The sequence below is a fragment of the Podarcis cretensis genome (genome assembly GCF_951804945.1).
Source record: "Podarcis cretensis genome assembly, chromosome: 11".
In the NCBI taxonomy this organism is placed as follows: Eukaryota; Metazoa; Chordata; class Lepidosauria; order Squamata; family Lacertidae; genus Podarcis; species Podarcis cretensis.
Genome location: NC_137180.1, coordinates 23435322 through 23452703, shown reverse-complemented (window position 1 = coordinate 23452703; position 17382 = coordinate 23435322). Strand labels below are relative to the sequence as shown.

Below are 17382 nucleotides of genomic sequence, written 5' to 3'. Positions count from 1 at the left end.
ACAGGATAATGTACAGATTGCATCAACTCCACCCATTGCAAAAGTGAGCTGGTGCAGAACACAATCCAATTATTATTATTTTCTATTTTGACACTGCAATGATTAACAGCCAGCTTGTTTAATTGGATAGCCATGATTAGAATAACAAGGGGGTTTGTCTACACTTCCACTTGTGCTGTACCTAGAAAGCAAGGGTCTGAGTGGTTTCCCCCTTGTCCCGCTCCTTTCCAAAGGAAAACCTGCTCTTTAGTGAGAGATAGGAACAAATGGAAATCCATGCAAAACCCCAATTGCTGTTTACTCCAACTGAGTGCTAAAGAGACGTTTTCCCCAGGGGAAAACAGCGGGACAAGAGGAAGGGTGCATAACCTCAAAGTCTCATGACACCTTAAAGACTAATGAAGTGATTATGGCATAAGCTTTCAAGACTACAGTCCACTTAGGTTTTATCCTAAGTTTCAGATACATATACACATGATGTGAAAGACAGAGATTGTAAACACTAAGAGCAGAAGAAAATGCTGTTTATTATTATTATTTTGTTTATTAAATTTCTTTACCACCCTTAATCTGTTTCTACTGAAGGATAGCATCCTATATCTTTTGAAGCATTTTCAGCAGATACTTGCCCAACCTTTTCTTGAAATCATCCACAGCCAGCCGAGGGACTGGCAGCTTTCCCAGCTGGTGAACAACACCATCTCTTTACAGCCTTTTTCTACCTTGCTGATAGCTATTCAGACTACAAGTCTTTCTAGGCCTCCTCAGAGAAGACCAGGATTGAGAAGACCAGAGTTATTTGTGCCATATGCTCAATTGGTCACATGACCTATGAACTGAGTAAGCTGCAACATTACCATAAGAAGATGTCAAGGACTGGCTGGATGAGGAAAAGTGGTGGGAGCCTCCTGCCCAAGAGCCCCCAAGGAGAACACAGAAGATGACAACTTAGATCTCGGATCCTGGTGGTGGGACACTGAAGAGACAAGCTGGGACAAGCTGGGAGGTGCTAGAAACAGGGGGGTTGAGTGATCAAGGAGGGTCAAGAGAAGGAGGGCCTCCCAGTACAGGGTTAGAGGCTGAGAATCACAGTGTGAGCACAGTTTCAGACAGAGAGAAGTCAGAGGTTGGCCCTGCTACGCATCAAAAGGACAGTCCCAGTCCTGCTGGCTCGCCTCTGACACCTCCATCGAGGAGAGTCTTGCACGTTGCTGAGCAACAGGCCAGACGGGCCCAGAGGAGGAGCTTGCCCCCTCGACACAGCCTTTGTTTGCTTGGGAAAGATCCGGGGGGGGGAGCGGAGGTAGTGGTCAGTTTCAGCAATGTCTTAACTGGATTAAGGCAAAGCAGAGGACTCTGCTGTGCTGTTGTTTTCTGTTAATAAAGAGCTAAGTGCATTCTGTGCCTTCTGTGTGTGTGCCTGCCCTGTGGTTGAGCGGGCTCGTTGACAACTCCTTGACAGAAGATAAGAAGGGCCTTGCTGGATCAGACCAAAGGCCTGTCGAGTCCAGTGTCCTGTTTCCTACAGTGGCCAATGAGATGCTTTTAAGAAGTCCACAACTGGAAAACAAAGGCAGCATGCCTCTCCCTCTGTTCTTCCCCCAGCAATACGCTCAATATGGGGATAATATACTGGCCTACATTTCTTACAATGTTCTTGTAAGAATTGCTAAGAATGTAGTATAAATGAAGCATTTATGAGAAGTACTACATCAATTTATTAAGAACTGAACAGACAGCAAAATGATGCTGAGCATTGGAAATTAACAAGGCCGCCCAGTGAAACAGCAGATAAGCAATTTAGGACTCTTCAATCCATTTCTGACACTGTGCATGCTTTGGATTTCCTTATCTCTGTGTCTAGCTTGTTTCTGTCTGTATATTTGACTAGGTACTATCAGGTATGGCTTGCTTCCTTCGTTAAAAAAAGAAAGGCCTGAACATTCTTTATCTGCTCTCACACATCCACAAAACATCAACTGAAACACAAAGGAAGTGACAAGCCCCGGCTACTACTCTCTGGTCAAGAGTTAAGTGTGCAAAAACAATTCTCTTTACATATGATGGATGTTAAACAATTACTAATCTTAAATTGCAGCTGCACAGCTGGAGAGGGATGTGGAGGCTGCTCGAGAAGATAAATGAATATGACAATTTATTAAAGATACATGGTTAGTGCTTGATGCTGCGGTGCTCTCTAAGCAAGAAGCAATGGATTAGCGTGACTTTGAAAAGAGGAGACAAGTAATAGAGTGCCAAAGTGCAGGAGGGGAGCGACAATATACAGAACATTTTAGCTGGAAATGGGTAATGCTGGCATGCCATTGGAATGAAGAACTGCTTTGAAAAGATGCTTCGCTTTAGAGGTAAGGAAGGTGACACTTGATGTTGCTATTTAAAAAAACAACTTGGTTTCACAGAGAGGACAAGGGGGAAAGTTCTGCAAAAGGACACAGGCAAAGTCTGGAGATATTTAGGGATCATTCACACCTTCATTTGTGCCATGCTTTCTAGTACAGGTCCAGGATTTCTAAGTCCATGTTCAGGATGGTGGTGGCTGGGTTTTTTGTGTGTGTTTTACCACTGAATCAGAGCAAATGGCAATACACTGAAAATCCGCTTGCCGTTTGCTCTGATTCATCAGTAAAATTTGGGTTTTCCCCAGGGGGTGTGGTAGGAATAAAACAAAAGAAAAGAAAAGAAACCTTGCTTGGACACAGACCTGGAAATCCCAGACCTGTGCCTAGAATGCATGGCACAAAAGGAAGTGTGGATGAGCGCTTAGGCTGCAATTTATACTTACTTCTGAGTAAACGTGCATAGGACTTTGCATTTATTATACCAGTTTTGAAAAATCTGCACTGGCTGCCAATGAGCTACTAACTAAACGAAAGGGTGGGTTTGTTTTTTGCTGACATTTAAAGTCCTAAACAACCTGAGATCAGGATTCTTAGCAGAACGCCTCTCCCAGAGCAGGCCAAGTGGATCTCTTCTACGAACGCCTTGTAGGTCATGCCATGACTAGTAGATTGTCACTTGGCAACAATGCAGAAACGGGCCTTTTCGGTCAAAGCAGCCACCCTCTGGAATGGTCTCTCCAGGTAATATGTGAGGCAGAGACAGTAATGACCTTTAAACACCTATTACAAACTTTTATGTTTACCGAAGCTTTCCTGGACTCTGGTTCTTAATTTTTAATTTTCTGGTTTTGTATATTGCTCAGTTTTATTGGTGTTCTGTTTTCATCTTGCTTTTAGAATTTTTTATTGAATGTTATTAATTTGTTTTATGTAAACCAAGGTTTTTTATTATATGAAGTGTTATTAAAATGTTGTAAATAAATATCAATTAGGGCTGCACTGTTCAGAGGCTATATTGTAGACAACACTGGGGTTAGCAGTGAAGTCTGTGGAAGGCAAATAATGTGTGTGTGGCAAGGTGGGGCAGGCTTATGGGGCAACATCAATGAAGGAAGCCCTCTTGGTTTCAGAGAAAGATATTCCAAAAGTACAGCTTTCTTTTCAGAACTTGGGGCAACGGCCATGGACCAGGGAGCTCCCTCTGAGATGTGCCACACAATGCAGAGAAGCTGCTGTTTATAAAGATGTCAAAAGCTCCCTGGGTATGTAGAGTTCTCTGGATTGTGGCCCGTGTTTGAAAAGGACTGAGCATCCAGAATTTCAAATGGTTTCAACTTACAGCCAGATTTTCTGAAGAGCAGTTTACCAGGCATAATGGAAGCTGAACATCTTTGAAAATGCAGGCTTTGGGTATATCACTTTGACAAAGTGCCTGGGTGCATTAACAATTGAAAAATATGATTAAAATATCAGACGGAGAGGGGAAAGGGAGTTTATGGAAATCATCTTTTTCTATTTAAGGAAAGTAACGCAGCACTGTATTCCTAAATTCCTATTGTGGTTTATCTCCAGAAGACATATTCAATTACTGTATCTGTATTTCAAGGGGAAAGTGTTCCAAGCACAGCGATCCAATTAAACAAATTGACTGTTTAAGGATTCTAATGTCAGGAAAAGGAAGCCAGATTCTGTAAAGGCAGGGTGTGCAGGAAAATGTGCCATTTGAGCAAATGTCTCCTGTCATCTCCTTCCTTCACCCATCTTGTGTTTTCCTGAGACTTGCAGTAGCTATAAACTGCACTGATGTTTTCTTCCAGTCAATTGAGCAGTATGTTGGATAAGAAGACAATAGTGAGGAGGTGAGGTTGAAACCAAGTTCCTTCCCTTGTGATCTCCCCCACTGCACAGCTCAGCTAGTTGGCTAGGAGTTAGCTAAACAGTAGACCATAAAGAAAGCTGATCACCAAAGAATTGATGCTTTTGAATTATGGTGCTGGAGGAGACCTTGAGAGTCCCATGGACTGCAAGAAGATCAAACCTATCCATTCTTAAGGAAATCAGCCCTGAGTGCTCACTGGAAGGGCAGATCGTGAAGCTGAGGCTCCAATACTTTGGCCACCTCATGAGAAGAGAAGACTCCCTGGAGAAGACCCCGATGTTGGGAAAGATTGAGGGCACAAGGAGAAGGGGACAACAGAGGCAGAGATGGCTGGACAGTGTTCTCGAAGCTACCAGCATGAGTTTAACCAAACTGCGGGAGGCAGTGGAAGACAGGAGTGCCTGGGGTGCTCTGGTCCATGGGGTCACGAAGAGTCGGACACGACTAAACAACAACAACAAGGAAGATGCGGGTGGCACTCTGGTCTAAACCACTGAGCCTAGGGCTTGCCAATCAGAAGGTCGGCGCTTCAAATCCCCACGACAGGGTGAGCTCCCGTTGTTCGGTCCCAGCTCCTGCCCACCTAGCAGTTCAAAAGCACATCAAATGCAAGTAGATAAATAGGTACCGCTCTGGCAGGAAGGTAAACGGCATTTCCGTGTGCTGCTCTGGTTCACCAGAAGCAGCTTAGTCTTGCTGGCCACATGACCCGTAAGCTGTCTGCAGACAAACGCCAGCTCCCTTGGCCTACAGAGCAAGATGAGCATGCAACACCAGAGTCGTCCGTGACCGGACCTAACTGTCAGGGGTACCTTTACCTTTTAGGAAGAAATGGGGCTATAGAAGGGCTCAGGATATTGGGCAAGGCTTGGAAGAAGATGCCCCATAGGTTGATGGATCCCCATCCCTGCATTAGAGGAACAGGATCATCTCAGAAGACAACTGGTGCACAACCATGTCTCCATCAGCAAGTTTTGAATTGTACTTGGTTTTTGTTCTGGTTTAGAGCTCTGGCATTAGGGTGTGCCATTTTAGGAGGTGAAACATATATTCTTTATTGAAAAATACAAAGTACAAAACTACAAGAGTCAGAGACAAAAAGAAGAAACAATAAATAGTACAAATGTAGGAAACAAAACAGAATTTGTGTGTGTGTACATTACAAAATAGGGGAGGGGGACTTGTTATTGTAGTTAATCAGACCGTAATCTATTATTCATAAAAATGAATTCCAAATATCTTTAAATTTTAGGGGGTGAAACTTAATTTCTTCAGTAAGGGAGTCTTAAAAATATGTTTTTTGGAGGTGAGGAATTCAAATCTGCTATTATTTTTGTGATTAGACAACATTGAGCTTGGTAAATAATTGAGCTTAGTAAATCCCACAGGTTATGATGTTGGTAGTAATAGCACATTTATGCACACATTTTTTTAATTAGACAAGTTTAAAACTATTGAATGTTCCACAAAACACAGAAAATCATTATTTTCATATACCAAGCAAAACTAAATTATATAAATTTGACCAAAATATATTTTGAATTCCCAAGTCATGTCACAACTTTTTTGCATTCCTCATTTTTGGAATTTGAAAGTAGAAAAAATTAACAAGCCCTACTCTGGGGTGCAGGGACGCGGGTGGCGCTGTGGGTAAAACCTCAGTGCCTAGGACTTGCCGATCGTATGGTCGGTGGTTCGAATCCCCACGGCGGGGTGAGCTCCCGTCTTTCGGTCCCAGCTCCTGCCCACCTAGCAGTTCGAAAGCACCCCTAAGTGCAAGTAGATAAATAGGTACCGCTTTATAGCGGGAAGATAAACTGGCTCGCCAGAGCAGCTTCGTCACACTGGCCACGTGACCCGGAAGTGTCTGCGGACAGCGCTGACTCGCGGCCTCTTAAGTGAGATGAGCGCACAACCCTAGAGTCGGACATGACTGGCCCGTACGGGCAGGGGTACCTTTTTACTCTGGGGTGCAGCACATGTCTGGCTTCAAAGAGAATTTCCTTTTGTGAATAATGATCTTACATGAAGCTTTAGCAAACACACAAAGCATGTCATCAATGGCCAAATCCAATAAGTGTTTTCTCTGGTTAGCCATACATCTCCATTTGATTCAGCAGCAATGAATAAGTGAATGAGAGGAAATTGGATGCTAAAAGCTCTTACATAATGGAAGGGATAACAAGAACATCTTTCAGCCTCAACATTTCATTTGCTCATTCTTTGTCTGCTCAGGGCCAAAGCATATGCAATGATGACCACAGATAAGTACTTGCCTATATAATAATGTGCACCCCACAACTCCCTTTTTACTGCTAGGAGGAGTCAGAGCTGATGAACCAGCAACACACCTATGAAGTCCACTAATCACTGGCATGCTAACTCTATTGTAATGATCTCAGGCAGGCAAGTAAGCCCTGATAAGAATTAACAACTCTCTGGCAGTTTTATGGTTCGTTTATTTACAAATTACATCCGGAATGTGGCTCCGAGCCTGCGGCCCTTTGCTACAAGTTGGGCACTCTGAGTCTCCGCCCCTATCACAACACGTAGGGCACCAAAGTCCAGTCCTTCCTCTCTTGCACTTCCGTAGCATCTTAACCATGTCTGCTCTCCTGGTTCAGGGCGATAGTGGGTGAACTCCCCCCCCCCCCCGCTTTCAAATGACACTTCCTCTGAACACTGTCTCTCTCCTGGTTGCATAGCAACTCCCTCAATGTCTTCTATCTCCTCCCCTCCCTCTTGCCTGTGAGCTCCGAGTCTGGGAACTCTTGATAAAGGGGGGCCGCACTAACCCCCTCCTTCCCCGGTCTGTGGCTGCGATCTCTCACTTCCAGAGTCAGACTCTTCCCAGGCGTTCGATTCAGCCACGTCCCTGACACCTATGCGTTAAGAGGCCAACTCACATGAGACATAACTGTTATCATTATCATTATCATTATTATTCTATATTGCCTTTCATCCGAATATCACAGGGAGGTTTACAATATAAAAACGCAAACATACATATCATAATAACAAAAACACAAACAATACCGCCCCACCCCCCACTTAAAAGGCCATAAATTGCTTAATTAACCAAAAGAATGTTTTTACCTGGCACCTAAAGATATATAACGAAGGTCCCAGACAAGCCTCCCTGGGGAGAGCATTCCGCAATCAGGGAGCCACCACAGATATGAGATTTGTATGTGCCCGAGGACTACATATCTGAGCAAGCCCTTTTATGCCATGCCTGTTTTGGCCCTATATGCCAACTGGCCAACATCAGGCAGAAGCACACAATGCACCTCCACCTAATTGTGGCAAATCCCCCTCTGCCTACTGCAGTTCCTAACCCCCAGGGAGTCAAAAGGGAACAGGAAAAGGCCCTTTCAGAAGTTCCTTCCAGGAGCATTCTTCCCCTCACAGGATCTACATTTTTTCAAGTGCTGAGAAAATGTGACATCCCAGTCATAGGAAAAGCTCCCAAGTGAAGATATCTAGATCCCGATATCTAGACTGACTGAACAACCTCATTATCTAGACCAGGCTTCCTCAAACTCGGCCCTCCAGATGTTTTTGGCCTACAACTTCCATGATCCCTAGCTAGCAGGACCAGTGGTCAGGGATGATGGGAATTGTAGTCTCAAAACATCTGGAGGGCCGAGTTTGAGGAAGCCTGATCTAGAAGGCTGGAAGGAAGGGGAAATCTGGAGCAAATAAGAATTCAAAGAGGCTTGAATCTGTGATAGTATAACTGGCGCCACATTGTACTAGCACAGAAACGTACCATGCCAGTAGTGAGTGCATGAAATTGGATTTCTAGAGGCATAATGTAATGGAGGGCATAAGCCAAATTATGGTCAGAAATTAAAGAATTAACAAGCAGGTTTTTTTAAAAAAAGGCTGTAGACTGTAGGCTTGATGTATACATACTGCAGTATTTTGCCATTTGGGGGATGTGCCATGAAGAGAATGTCTCACTAACTACCGTTCTTTGGCAGAGACTTATTGTTTTACTTAGGCATAATTCATTGGGTGGGAGAAGAGATCAGGAAGTTAATATGTCTTTCACTTAACTGAGAAGCCAGTCAAAGACCGTGACATGCAACAATTGCATCTCAAGCTTCATATATACAGTATTCATCATCAGCATACAATAGTTTCACATATTCCCAGTATTGTATCTGAAGTGTATTTTACCATGCATGCTAGTTCTTCATTAAGTCATTATTGGAGTGCTTATGATACCTAGGCCACTGGGCCAGATCTTCATTTACTGTAAATAAGTATAAATCTGTTTGTTTCTCCTGGGTTTTCTCTGATATCATTTATTTGCACAGTTGGCAGAATCTCAGGTTGGCATATAAAAATTGCTATTTCCAAAAGAAGACAGAGCCAATATGTGTGTGTGAGGGGGGGGGGGAGAGAGAAGCAGTGCCTAGGAGTTTTCTAGAGATGCTTCAAAGGGCAGTATTAGAAAAACCAAAATAACACTATTTAGAAGCTGTTGTATATACGTGCGCACAAACATGTTCTGCCTGTTGACATACATCACTATTTTTAATATGACTCCAGGATATTAGATTTATTTTATGTTTAACTATCTCATCTCCTTCCCTTCTCTTCCCTCCCATTATCCCCTGTTGGTCAATCATACATTTCCTGGGGGGAAAGCAGAGGCTGTCAAGAATATTTATAGCTTTGAGAATGCTTTCTGAAGTCCTCAAGAATATATTGCACTATTCTATCAGATGTTAACATTGTAATCCATCTTTCAATTGTTTCATAAGCCAAAGGCCATAATGCAGCAAGAAGTGCTGTGTGCAAAGTTGTTGGTTCAAAATCTTGCTTCTGACTAGGGCTCACTGACTATGTGGCCCTAAGCAGGCCATTATGTCTCAGCCTCAACTTTCCACCTGTAGCATGGACATAATAATACTGACCTACCTTACAGAGTGTCATGAGCCAAGGCTCTGACTTCTCAGGTGGCGCTGTGGGTTAAAGCCTCAGCGCCTAGGGCTTGCCGATCGAAAGGTCGGCGGTTCGAATCCCTGCGGCAGGGTGCGCTCCCGCTGCTCGGTCCCAGCGCCTGCCAACCTAGCAGTTCGAAAGCACCTCTGGGTGCAAGTAGATAAATAGGGACCGCTTACCAGCGGGAAGGTAAACGGCGTTTCCGTGTGCGGCTCTGGCTCGCCAGAGCAGCGATGTCACGCTGGCCACGTGACCCGGAAGTGTCTCCGGACAGCGCTGGCCCCTGGCCTCTTAAGTGAGATGGGCGCACAACCCCAGAGTCTGTCAAGACTGGCCCGTACGGGCAGGGGTACCTTTACCTTTACCTTTTACCTTACAGAGTGTCATGAGCCAAGGCTCTGACTTCTCAGCCTCAAGGGAAGAGGCCACAGACTCTGAGAACATCACCAACCATGAGGATGATTAGCCAGAACCAGCCTTCGATATGTCTGCTCCCGCAGGAATCCCAGCACCAGAGGAGCTGATGATATCACTGCCTGAAGACGTTGCGTTGCCTTCAAGGACTCCAGCAGAACCCAAGCACGCATATTTCATGCTGCTGGGGCCAATGGCTCTTAAAACAGGCCAAGCCCTTTTATGAGTAAGAGGCTCCATTCATCCATGTCAGGGAACTGCCATGAGCTCAGAGGTGAGAGGTAGAAGGGCAGTTCTGTTACAGGGAGCCTCCGAAGATCATGCGAAGCAGCTCTTCCTCCGGGGAGGAGGGAAGCCCCACCTCCAGTGGGGAAGGGATGCAGAGATCAGAAGATGCTAGAGAGAGCCGCAACACTGAGCCTGAGCAAAGGGGAGGGGAGGCAAGTCCCCCTTTTCCAGCGCCCTCTCTGCGCAGTCGGTTCGCGTGCAGAGAGGGGAGGAGAAGGATGGGGGTCAAAAGACTGTTATGCTGGGGAAGGTTTAAGGACCGCCCACTCCCAGATTCTGCTAGCGACTGAGCAGACATGGACTTGAGACACTCTGCACTGTAAATATTTTTGTACAGATAATAAAGCCTGGAAAAGACCGGTGGGAGTCTTGCCTGTTCGCTCTCGAGCAACCACGCCGGCACATAACAATCCAGGATAGGGCTAGTTCCTCAGTTGAAGTTGCAGTCATACTGAAAACTCATCGTGGGCTAGTTTGTTGTTAGACAAACATTCACACCTGTCTTATCGCACTCTCAGCGAGGCTGGCTTGGTAGGATTGCTTCCTTGAGGCAAAACCCCCACTGCTGCCTGCCACTGCCACACCACCACCACCTCCTCTGCAGGCATGCCACGATGCTGCCACATCCACTCCCACTCTACAGCCACATTTTCACTGTCACTTCCACGGGCATGCTCCCACTGCCACAGGGACATGGGTGTGGCAGCAGGGGCGCCTGTGGCAGTACCGCCACACCTGCCGCAGAAGAGACAGTGGGAGTGCTGGGCACAATGCAGTGCCCAGTGTGAGTGCTTAAGCATGATGCAGAGTTCCCCCCCAAATAGACCAATTGTACTTCATCCAGCAGAGCTTTACTGCTACTGAAGGCAAATGAGCATGAAGACCTGTATCTTTTCCCCACAAGAGTAAAAGCAGCTGGGGGGGTGATACTTAGTGGAGGTAACAAAGCAAGAGAAATATGAGGCAATTTGAACAAATGAGTTTGATTTTGATTGGTGATGGTGCTAAATAGTTAAAGTTTTAGAGATGTTTTTAGCATGTGATGTTGTATTGTGCTTTCACTAATTTTTGTTGGGAGCCGCCCAGAGTGGCTGGGGCAACCCAGTCAGATGGGCAGCATATAAATAATATTATTTGGTTGTTGTTGTTGTTGTTGCCTGAGAAAGTGAGGGGCCTTTGTTCTACTAGACATTACTGAATACCATCATCCCTGGCCATCGGCTATGCTTGCTGGGGTTGAAGGTTCATCCACATCTGGAGGGCTAAAAATTTACCGCACTTGTTTTACAAAAAGGGTGGGTTTTGAACTGGTTAGAGATTGGGGGGGTAAATAAAGGGCACCATGAAGATGAACAGGGAGTTCCAAGGCTAACAGACACACAATGGTAAGTTTGAACCTCGTTTGGGGGGCAGAGCTGAATTGTGAATGCTTCATTTACACCCAGTGTACACTGTAGAATCATCTCATTTACCTTTGATTAACAACCTTTTCTGGGAGCTGGGCTAGCTACAGCACCCAACTCAAAAGAAATTTCAGAAGTTTTAATCTTATGACATTGCTGTGCAAGGTATTTCCTTATCAAAAGGCTTATTTTTAACTCAGTAATAATAATGTAGCCAGGTGAAATCACAGAGAGAAAGAGGGCATGAAGGAAGGAGGGAGAGAGGAAGGGAGGGAGAAACAGAGAGGAGTATTGATGCAGAGCGGAGAAGAAAACATCTCATCCCGAAGATCAGAATTCAGATAAATTAAATCATTTCCTAATATTTTGTGTGTGTACCAAACTTTATCAGACATGGGAATGACGGAAGGAGAAAGGTTCATAAGCCTTATAAGAACATTAAAGCAAATTGCACTAAACAATATGCAGACCTAGGAATCAAGTACCTTAAAGTCAGGCGTTTGGCTTTCTTCTCTTTAACAGACAGTTCCGATTCTCGACGCGGGATCAATGGTGGCTTTTGTACAGGCGGACGTGGCAAGGGGATGTCTGGACCAATAGGTGGCAAGAAGTGATGGCACATGGAAGTGGCGACTCTCCACCCAATGCTCTGAGAAGAAGGCGCTTTGCTGGGATTTGATGAACCTTTTTCTTTGGATGCAATGAATGGGTCTTTGGGGCCTTCGGACTCAGCCTAAGAGAGGAATGGAGAAGGGGTGGAAGTGGAGGGAACAAAAGCCAAGTATGCATGATCTACTACCTAAAACAAGGTAATGACAGAACCAATCTATAAAACTTCAACAGAGGAAATTATAAATAAGACATTATCGTGCTTATTTCTGCTCTCCACTGATCCTTCTGTAGTCAGGAAATCTGCAAACAAGGTTGCGAATGAAATGCTGGAAAGAAGATGGCTTTGGCACCGTTTCCCTTCTTTGGAACACAAACAAGATTTCAAGTGCTAATAATTGAAATGCCCATTGAAATATTAATGGATAGAAACATTAAGGAGCTTGGAAAAATCCAGCACTTTCACAAGCAGGCATTCTCAAAGCTTTCACTCCACACTTGACCCATATGCCTCAAAACGGTGCCACGCAAGGTCACAATCAACCACCTTTATGTTCATAAGACAAGTGTTCTTTCTTGGAAGTGAAGAGGATATTGAATCCTTTCGAACTGGCTTTAAAATATCAATGACAACTGGTGAATACAGTTAATCTTCAAGCAACCCTTTACTAGTCCGACTACATTTTATAAGCCCATTAGTACTTGTAACAGTGCACAAATGGAACAGGAGATTCTTAAATAAAGGGGGAGAAACCTGAATGTCAAATGTATTTTCCAGTATTAATGAGATCTGGATATGTGCAGCATGTTTATTAATGACATCAGGCACATACACTGTGTATCCCCTGTTTTAATTGGCCAGATGTAGTAACATTTTTAATCTTTGCTGTTGCAGCTTCTGCTTGTGTCATTGCTCAGCGATGGCTTTGTTCCATTCCCTTTAAAATTTGCTTTTCAGAGGTTTAAGTGAGATGGCAGGGGAACACCCTCCTGGCTTAGCCTTGTACCTTTTCATCTCCACAGCAAAATGTGTGTGCTTTTCAAATAGGGAAGAAAGGAAAACTCCACGTACTCCACATGCATAATGCTCAAAACATTTCAGATTTCATCTTATTATAGAACGTACCTCAAACTTTAAAATGGTGAAGGCCAGTCACATGGGTTTGGATGCCAAACTAAGATCCAGCAGGGAAACAGGAGGTAGTTGTTTGGGATGAGAAGAGGCCCTGCCATATACATATCTGTGTTAAAGGTAAAAGGTAAAGGAGCCCTGGACGGTTAAGTCCAGTCAAAGGCAACTATGGAGTAATAATAATGTAGCCAGGTGAAATCGCAGAGAGAAAGAGGGCATTCTCTCAAAGTTACGACATCCCAGCAAACCTTAACAATCTACCATGCTTCGTTGCAAGTATTTCTGCTTGCCTGGTGAAACACTCTCCTCTCTCATCCCCCCCCCACATGTTATTCTGGGTTTTTTTCCTGCCCTCCCCCATCCCACAACCAATTTAGGAGGTGTGAGGGTGGGGGAAGCCTGTTGTGACAGTGGAAGTCTTTGTGCAGACTTCCACAAGTGGGACCGGTTAGTTGAATCCAGCCCTCAGAGGCAAAAGGTAAAGGACTCCTGGACAGTTAAGTCCAGTCAAAGGCATCTATGGGGTTGCGGCGCTCATCTCGCTTTCAGGCTGAGGGAGCCGGCATTTGCCCACAGACAGCTTTCTGGGTCATGTGGCCAGCATGACTAAACCACTTCTGGCACAACGGTACACCGTGACGGAAGCCAGAGCGCACAGAAGCGCCATTTATCTTCCTGACGCAGCAGTACCTATTTATCTACTCGCACTGGCGTGCTTTCAAACTGCTAGGTTGGCAGGAGCTGGGACAGAGCAACGGGAATTCACCCCATCATGGGGATTCGAAACACCGACCTTCCGATCAGCAAGCCCAAGAGGCTCAGTGGTTTAGACCACAGCGCCACCCACGTCCCTTCGAATCTGTGTTATATAGAAGCAGACCCCTATTTAGCTCAGTACTGTCTACACAGGCTGGCAGTAACTCTCCAAGGTTTTAGATGGGATATAATTCCAGCCCTACTTGGAGAGATGAGGGATTGAAATCTGGGACGTTCTGCATGCAAGGGAAATGTTCCACCACTGAGCTATGTTCCCTTCCCATAAAAAGGCAATGGTGTGGAGTTCAAGAGGGTGAATGAATCTTCTGATGGATCAGGGGAGGATCAAGAACTGTATCAGATCTGAGACTGTTTGGAATTGTGGACCTGAAGGACATAAGAGTGTTTGGGTACAGCTCCATGAATTAGAATGGTTTATCAAGACATTAATCTCAGCCTTAATTCAGCCTCTGAAGAGAGGAAATTACAAAAAGTAAAAGGCTAGCTCACATGTTTTATTTTTCCAACCCAAGTCCAGAAAAGAGTGTCAAATGTAAGGACTGTTTCCCCTCCTAAAGATGTGGCAACAGCTATCAAAAATATACATTAGAGAACAAGATAGATGTGCAGCAGACAAAATGGATTTTTACATAATTTTCCTGGCATGAACATTACCTCTGCTGGATAAAATAGCATGTGAATGAAGTCCAAAAGTCACTTTGCTCACAAGGACTCAGTGGCTCACTGTGCTACTTTCCCAGAATTTCCTGTTGCAGAAGCTAAAAATTTCACATCCTGACTCCTCCAGTAGCAGCTTAAATTGGTGCAAGTATCCCCTTATATAAGAAAATGCCTTTGGCTCAATGCCCACCAACCTATGCCATCAAAGCTATTCACATCTATGTTGCCACCAGCTCCCCAGAATAAAGAGGTTGTGCTGCCATCCTTGGAAACCACAGCAGGGCTACAGTCTGGTCAATACAGTTAAAATCCAGGTACAGCTAAAACAGGTAAGGGTTCCCGCAGCTAGAAGTGGAGCCACCTAGGCAAACTGAGCTGCAGCTCTATTTAAGTCTCCGCCTAAGGCTGTCTGCTGCTGAACTAACATATGAACCTGCTTGCATAAATCTCCAGCCTGTGCATCACTTTGAACTGCTTGGGATGCTGCCTTGAACTCATGCCTTAAATGAGGATTCCTGGTGAAACTTCTGTTTGGGCTGGAACAACCAGCTGGCTGCAACCCCCACCAGGAACAGAACAGTCTCCTGCCAGTGGTCCACATCAATGGTGTTTTTTTTACCCATGAAGAATGGGGTAAGTCAACACATAAAAGTCTCATCAGCATCACATGATGAATTGTTATCATCTGTGTGGCTGGGAGTGTTAGGATGCTGGGCCACATTTTGAGTGTAACATCTGGACCAGCCCTCCTGCTATTCCATTGAAGTAGATCTATGCCAAATATAAATGTAGTGCTCCTTCTTGTTGTTATGTCCACAACGCAAGCACACGCATCAGAAAGGGCACCAATTCTTGAATGTGGATCTCACACACCAAAAGAAAGCATTTTGTATCTGTTCTGTACAGAGAAGTAAATGGGAAATATTCCCAATATTGCAAGCTCACAGATGGTGGCCTGTACAGAAGCAGACAACGTGGCAAGCAGGCATATTCTTTATCGAAATTAAGCACACTAGAAAGCTGCTACTCTCTGCTTCATATTCAAAACAATCTGGGCTTTAGCATACAGCCAGTCCAACTGTTCAACACTAGCAAGGTTAAGAAATCTGTAGCAGAACTACATGCTACTGCAGACTTTGTTATATTAAGACAGAATATGGCTGACATGTCTTGACTTAGGGAAGACACACTATAAAGTCATGAACATAGTGCAAAGAGCATATTAGGATACTTTTCTTTCAATTAAAAAAAAATGACTACCAAAATGTATTTCAGCAGTGACCGTGGGTGGAAGGATGAAAGAGTGAAAGGGTTTGCTTGAAAAGAAGCTCTACACAATAAGAAAAGCAGGTCAAATACGGAAAGAATGAACTCTTACACTGAAGCAAAAATGTAAGGGGTTTTTTTAAAAAATCTTTCAAGTTTTGCAAGGCAGATGGCAGAAAGCACTTAAAATGAAGCTTCTCCTTCAGTTTGCCAGCATATACGTTAGGGCAGCCAAAAGGGAGCATAGCTATCAACCTTCCCTTTTTTTGCGAGAAAGTCCCTTATTCCAGCGCCGTTTCCTGCTGCTTCCTGCTGCTATCCCGGATTGTTAGATATCCTGTAGACTGTCCCCGGGACAGGTGAAGCTGCTGATCCCTTATTTTGAAATCTGAAAGTTGACAGCTATAAAAGGGAGTCATTCTTGTTGACAATCTCCAAGGAACCATCACTAACTAATAATGTTTATTAGACTATTATGACTAGGTGGCAAATGTAGGGGTGTGGATTCTTATTGCAGCTAAAGAAATAGGGATCTTTTCCATGTAAAATGGCTAGCCTACTTATGCCAGGGTTCATTTTCTCACTCTCAGCTCAGTTCAGCTTCTGGTCACCCCCAGAAACATATTAGAGCAGAGGTGGCTAACCTGTGGCCCTCTAGTTGTTGCTCCCAACACCCTTGAATTTTGCCAACACTGGCTGGGGCTGATGGGAATTGGAGTCCAACAACATTTGGAGACTTACACGTTAGCCACTTATGCTTCGGAGACTGCACTGAGTTAATTCAAGCTACCAATTCAGCACCTGAACTTTGGCAAAGACATCAAACTCATATATTCAAGCGTGCATAACTAAATGAAGAACCTTTCTCAGATAACCACAAGGTAGATATACTTTAACCTTGGTTCCACTGCATGCAAAACTGCATGAGCACAAAAAAAACCTAGGGTTGGATACAGATGCAAGCTACTTCCACCTAGTTCTCATTAACTCAATGGGACTTAAGTAATCTTTCATATAGATTTAAATTGGGCCCAATTGTGACTACCCACAGCAAAGAGGATATTATCATCATCAGATGATCTTTGTGTTCATGATGTGACCTAGATGAGGAGGAGGATAAATGAACATAGATGGCTCATGTTTTTCAGGACTTTATAGATCAAAGGAAACACCCAGTCTGGAAGATTTTAGGAAGACATTGCAAATTGTATTGCTACAATGTGCTCCCAGTACCGCCAGTGCATTCTGTACCAGCTTCAGATTCCATCAGCATACAAAAAACATAGTAGCATATAGGCAACATTTCAGCAGATGATGGTGATGACGATTACTTGAATTAATAGGGCCACACATTAATTAATAAATAAATAATTTAGGGAGGCTGTAAACAAACGAACAAAATGGTGCTAAAATATACTATCTCTTGAAAATGTTTACAATCCAAAAAGGAGACATGTTTAGTAGTTGTGATGCAAAGTCAGGTCTTTAAAGTTGCTTTTGCATCCTACATGACAAGTCAACAGGAATCTAAAAGCCTGTTTCTTAAAGCAAGCTGTTTCTTACTGTTTTGTCATTTGCTGTCTCTTTTGTGTAGCTGGGCATTGGGGCTTTGCTGTCTCTGTGCCTCAATAACAACAG

General features: G+C 44.2%; 1 protein-coding gene across 5 annotated transcripts in view; it reads right to left on the bottom strand.

Annotated features, from left to right (window-relative positions):
* The window catches only part of TMEM232 (transmembrane protein 232), a 141427-nt gene that overhangs the window by 39859 nt on the left and 84186 nt on the right, over positions 1–17382 (bottom strand). For all 5 annotated transcript variants that reach the window (XM_079995498.1, XM_079995501.1, XM_079995500.1 and 2 more), the window contains one exon: positions 11786–12033. In XM_079995498.1, the coding sequence (XP_079851624.1) occupies positions 11786–12033 (248 nt within the window). The remainder of the gene's footprint in view (positions 1–11785; positions 12034–17382) is intronic.